The sequence below is a fragment of the Archocentrus centrarchus genome, chromosome 13, assembly GCF_007364275.1.
Source record: "Archocentrus centrarchus isolate MPI-CPG fArcCen1 chromosome 13, fArcCen1, whole genome shotgun sequence".
NCBI classification, from domain to species: domain Eukaryota; kingdom Metazoa; phylum Chordata; class Actinopteri; order Cichliformes; family Cichlidae; genus Archocentrus; species Archocentrus centrarchus.
Genome location: NC_044358.1, coordinates 10,104,004 through 10,109,320, shown reverse-complemented (window position 1 = coordinate 10,109,320; position 5,317 = coordinate 10,104,004). Strand labels below are relative to the sequence as shown.

General features: G+C 42.2%; 1 protein-coding gene across 1 annotated transcript; it reads left to right on the top strand.

The window, feature by feature from the left end:
- Positions 1-2,852: 2,852 nt before the first annotated feature.
- Positions 2,853-4,881, top strand: LOC115790097 (zinc finger BED domain-containing protein 4-like). Its single transcript, XM_030743767.1, has 2 exons — positions 2,853-4,355; positions 4,497-4,881. Exons 1-2 carry the CDS (start codon positions 2,974-2,976, stop codon positions 4,879-4,881), a joined length of 1,767 nt encoding a protein of 588 aa, XP_030599627.1. The 5' UTR covers positions 2,853-2,973.
- Positions 4,882-5,317: the final 436 nt, after the last annotated feature.

Here is a 5,317-nt window from a genome sequence, read left to right as displayed (position 1 = left end):
AGAATCATCAGATATTTCATATCTTCTATTGACCAGTTTTGGTGAGCCTGTGAGAACTGACTCAGGTCAATGACTTGAGTTTCTCTTGATGGCACTCTCACTTCTTGTTGGCTTTCACTGTGGTATTGTACCACTTCCTGCGCCTGTTGCATCACACAGTGGTATAGCTTAATCTGTGCAGCTCCATTAATTATAAATTCCGTATTTAGTGCAATAAACAGGTTCAATATAATAATGCATTTTGTAGTATAATGTTCATATATTATATTCTGTCCTCCATTATGTACATATTGTTTATACAGTACAGATTTTTTTTTATCATTCTACTTTTTACTTTGTATTTTTTTTAAATATTTTTATTTTTTTTATTTTATTGTATCCTAGTTACTGTTTTTGTTCTATACAATACCTTTGCTGCTGCTACTCTGAATTTCCCCATCATGAGACAAATAAAGGAATTTCTTATCTTCTTTTTACTCAGGCCCCATCTTATCTCAAAGACCTTATAGTCCCATATCACCCCACTTCGCCCTCAGACTGCTGGCTTACTTGTGGTTCCTCGGATACTTCAGAGTAGAATGGGAGGCAGAGCCTTCAGCTTTCAGGCCCCTCTTCTGTAGAACCAGCTCCCAGCTTGGATTCAGGAGACAGACACCCTCTCTATTTTTAAGATTAGGCTTTAAACTTCCCTTTTTGATGAACCTTACAGTTAGGGCTGGATCAGGTTACCCTGAACCAGCCCTTAGTTATGTTGCAATAGGCCTAGGCTGCACCATGAGGCAACTGCTATTGTGATTTGGTCCTATATACTGTAAATAAAATTGAACTGAAGCTGTTTGTTGTTCCTTTAACTCTGTATAAAGAGGTCTGAGGATTTGTGTTCTGTATTCTCACATGTTCATCTCTCCAACAGCACTCTGGAAAAAGGAATCCAGACTGAATTCCCTAACATGTTCCTGGGTTGAGAGTGTTGTGTGTGTGCTGAGCTCCAATCTAAATCCTTTTTTAATGGTTCTTCTCTGATGTTCTCCTTAGTCCAGGCTGGAAGAAACCACAGTTCAACAGGTAAACAGAGAAATCAAAGAGAAATAAAGAACCACAGAAACAGAATCAGCAGAAAACTCTGACTTTAATCTTTTCAGAAGGAAATTAATTTCTTTACTGATGGGTTTCTGTTTCCTGTTCAGAGCCTGAGCCTGGAGGATCTACACTGACTGGGTTCAGCCTGGATCTGTTCTGAGGAACTGTATCAGAGATTCTCTCTCTTCTAGTGATGTCCTGAATCTCCCCTGCTCAGGTAATGATCTGTGACATCATGTACAGTACTATGTCTGATTTTTCCGTTCCTTTCTCAGTCATAGTTACGGTGACAGAGAAAGGACTGAACTAGAAACTTCCTGGAAACCTCAAACCTTCCATAAACTGCTGCCTGACAGGACACACCTGGAAGAAGCTGTCTGTCTGTGTTTCTGCCATCACTCTGCTCAGAACTTGGTCCAGAAGTAAATTTGTTGAACAGGAGGTGGATGTGACCTCACCTGACATATTCACAGACCTGCTGTCTCAGTCAAATATTGCTGAACGGGGCACCGAGGCCCCCAAGCAGGGGTCTCAGGTGTTAAGGGTCTCCAACTTCCCCATCAGCTGCTCCATCCAGCTCCAGTACCCAGGAGGTTCTTTCTAGCTCACCTTCATCTCCTCCAACACAACATGCAACTACACACAGCCAGCTGTCAATCACTCTGCCCACTTTCTATTTCCTCCTGCAGAGCCCTCCCACCAAGGAAACTTCAGCTGTGTTTATCACGTCCATGTTTCCTCCCATAATTCCTCTGCCTCAGGCAGGCTGAGGAGGAGACTCGAACATGTTCTACAGAAACCAAACTTACAGAAAGTGTATAAAGAGCAGCAGTAAACAATAACCTGCAGGACAGAGCATGTTTGGTTACCACAATAACTCTGGTTCTCTGAGAGCCGAGTGAGGCGTTTCACTGTGTTTCCACCGACGGGGTTCTGGTGCTGGTGCCGGTGCCAGTATTTGAAATCTAAAATGTACTGGCGACCAATGAAGAGAAGCCAAAACTGGAGTGATATGAGATCTTAGATAAAAGCATGCTCAAGCTCAGCCTTTGACACCAGTAATCTGAGTTTTTTTGAATTGTCATTTAACCATTGCTTGATTTCTGTCAGGCAATTACTTAAACTGGACAATTTATAAAACTCAGAGGCTCTGAAAGAACAATATAACTGAATGTCATCAGCATAGAGATGATAAGAAATATAATTTTAACGTCTTATAATTTGGCCTAGAGGGAATATACAGGTGCTGGTCATAAAATTATATCATGAAAAAGTTGATTTATTTCAGTAATTCCATTCAAAAAGTGAAACTTGTATATTATATTCATTCATTACACACAGATTGATATACTTCAAATGTTTGATAATTATAACTGACAACTAGTGAAAACCCCAAATTCAGTAGCTCAGAAAATTAGAATATTACTTTTTTTTTTTTTTTTTGAAGCTTGTCATGTCTGGAAGTTTTTACAATCAGAATGATCATCTGAATGCACTGGTGTACCAAACATATTTGCTTTTACAAGAGCAGCTCTGTAAGTGTTCTATAGGCTACTCTTGTTAATGTTTGTATTTTAATTTTTATTTTATTTGTTTGTGCCAGGCCTGACAGGCAGGAAGGAAGGGGTAAGAAGAGAGATAAAGAGGTTATTTACAACATATTAAATTATAAAAAGGGGAGAAAACAGAAAAATATATACAGAAACGTAAATACACAAACATACACATATTCACATGTCTATACACATGCATATTAGGGTTTAAGCCCGGGATCCGGGATTCCCGGGAAATGCGATCAGAACCATTTCCCGTTTCCCGGGAAACGTAAGACGGGAAACCGGGAAAAAAGTCGCGCACGTCGATTTGTTGTCATACGGTAACATTGATGGGGTGATGAGTCAACAGTACTTACGGTATTGCGGTAACTCAGCAGAAGCGAGGCGCATACAGGCAATGATGTCTACGAACAGTTTTGTGTGGGGGCATTTTACAAAAATAGATAATGACAGCGCCAAATGTATGTTGTGTGACCGAGTCGTCAAATGTTCTGGTGGATCAACAAGCGGACTACGCAGACATTTAGAGTCCAAACATGACAAACACGAAGAAAGGCCATCATGTTCAAAACGTGCTAAAATGCTGGATGGCTACTTTAGCCGAGTTAGCAGCAAGTCTCTTGAAGAAATACTAGCGGAGATGGCAGCTTTTGATGGATTCTCCTTTAATAGTATGGCGAAATGTGAGTATCTGAGATCAGCACTCAAGAGGGATGGCTACACTCTCCCAAAGAATCCCACAGAAATCTCCAAGCAGGTTAGAGTGTTTGCGAACGAGGAGAAAATTAAACTGGCCGAAATGTTCCAAGACATGGTGAAGAAAGGGTTGCGTTTTTCGTTGACCATTGACGAATACACTTCTTCCCAACATAAGCGGTACATGAGCATAAATGTGCACGGTGCGCAAACTTACTGGAATTTAGGTGTCATACATGTCCGTGGAACAATGCCAGCAGAAAAAGTGAAAGCATTGGTTGACGATCAGCTTCAATGTTTCAAGCTTGACATGAACCAACACATTGTGTGCTGCACTACGGATGGAGCATCAGTGATGGTGAAGTTTGGGAGACTGGTGCTGCCGGAATTACAGCTGTGCTATGCCCACGCAGTTCACCTGGCTGTCACAGATGTGCTCTACCACCGTGCCACCTCTGATGGAGAGAGCAAAGCAAGTGAAGAAGAGGAGGAGAGCAGTGAAGACTCTGATGACGAGTTAGCTGTGTGCGAGGATGGGTATCGGTCAGTGAGAGAGGACATGTACAGGAGCGTGGAGCGAGTGCGTAAAATTGCGAGGCACTTCCACAAATCCCCAGTCAGCAACGACAAGCTGAGGGAATGTGTCAAACAAGACCAGGGGAAAGAGTTGGCACTCATCTTGGATTGTCGCACCAGATGGAACAGTTTGGCTGACATGCTGGACCGCTACATTGCACTACACAGACCAGTGACGAAGACCCTCGTTGATATCAACAATGCACTAATCATCACCAACGAAGAGCTTGCACTCATTCAGCAACTCAGCTCCTGCTTAAAGCCGGTGAAGATGGGAGTCGAATCGCTTTGTAACCGTGACACCACCCTCGTTAAAGCTGATGGGATTTTCATCTTCATGATTGACCAGTTGACAAAGCAGGACACCCCCCTGAGCCTTGAAATGAGGGATGCGATTGAGAGGAGATTCATGGAACGGAGACAGAAGAACTTGGTATCTTTGTATAGGTGAGCATTATTATTATTATTATTATAGTAGTAGTAGTAGTAGTAGTAGTAGTAGTAGTAGTAACGTAGCCTATTAATTTTGTGATCGGAGAATGAGGCCTTGGTCAATCCGCTCATTTTCATTACTATATTTTTTGGCAGGTACCTTCTGGATCCCGGTGTTCTAGTCGCACCAGCACCAAGGCCCACTGAGATTTTCACCATGCCATCAAGACAGATGCTGATACGGACGGCTAAGGGACTTGTGGAGCGTCTTTTCCTCGGCCGTTTCTCCGAAGAGAGCGCGAGCGAGGGTGATGCAGATGCCAGACCTACATCACCGACTGAAGACGTCTCAACTGAAGGGAACCTCAACCTAGCATTGGATCTGCAGCAGGCCATTTCAATGACCACTACGCCGGCGTCAGATGAAATCAAAGAGGGTGACCTCATGAAAGTTCTGACCAAAGAGTTTTCTCTGTTCGAAGCTACAAACAGGAGACCGCCCCACCTGCAGCAGTTGTTTGATGCCCTGCATTCTGTTTAGGCTACATCCGTGGAGGCGGAGAGAGCATTTTCTATCTGCGGCCAATTTGTCACTAAACTCCGAAATCGCTTAAGCGCAGAATCTCTCGATGCTCTCTGCTTCTTAAAAGCACACTTTCAGAAAAAAAAGAAAGCTTCCGAATGTTAAAGTTAAGGAAATATTGACAGAAGGGTTCGTTTAATGCGAAAGCATTACTTTTCATTTCAGGCACGTTCAGCCTCCGTTTCAAGCGTTTTAATACACAGTTGTACTTCTTTCCTCTTTAATTTGTTGTTAATTTTATATTATTATATATTGTTATCTTGCATTATATAGCCTATAGTATATGCCTGAACAATAAAGAAATATCTGTTTAACTTCGAGTGTTTCTTTTCCTCGTTTGCAGCCACTTACTAACAATCATGAATTAGAATACGGGCCTAATGTGTGAAGAAGG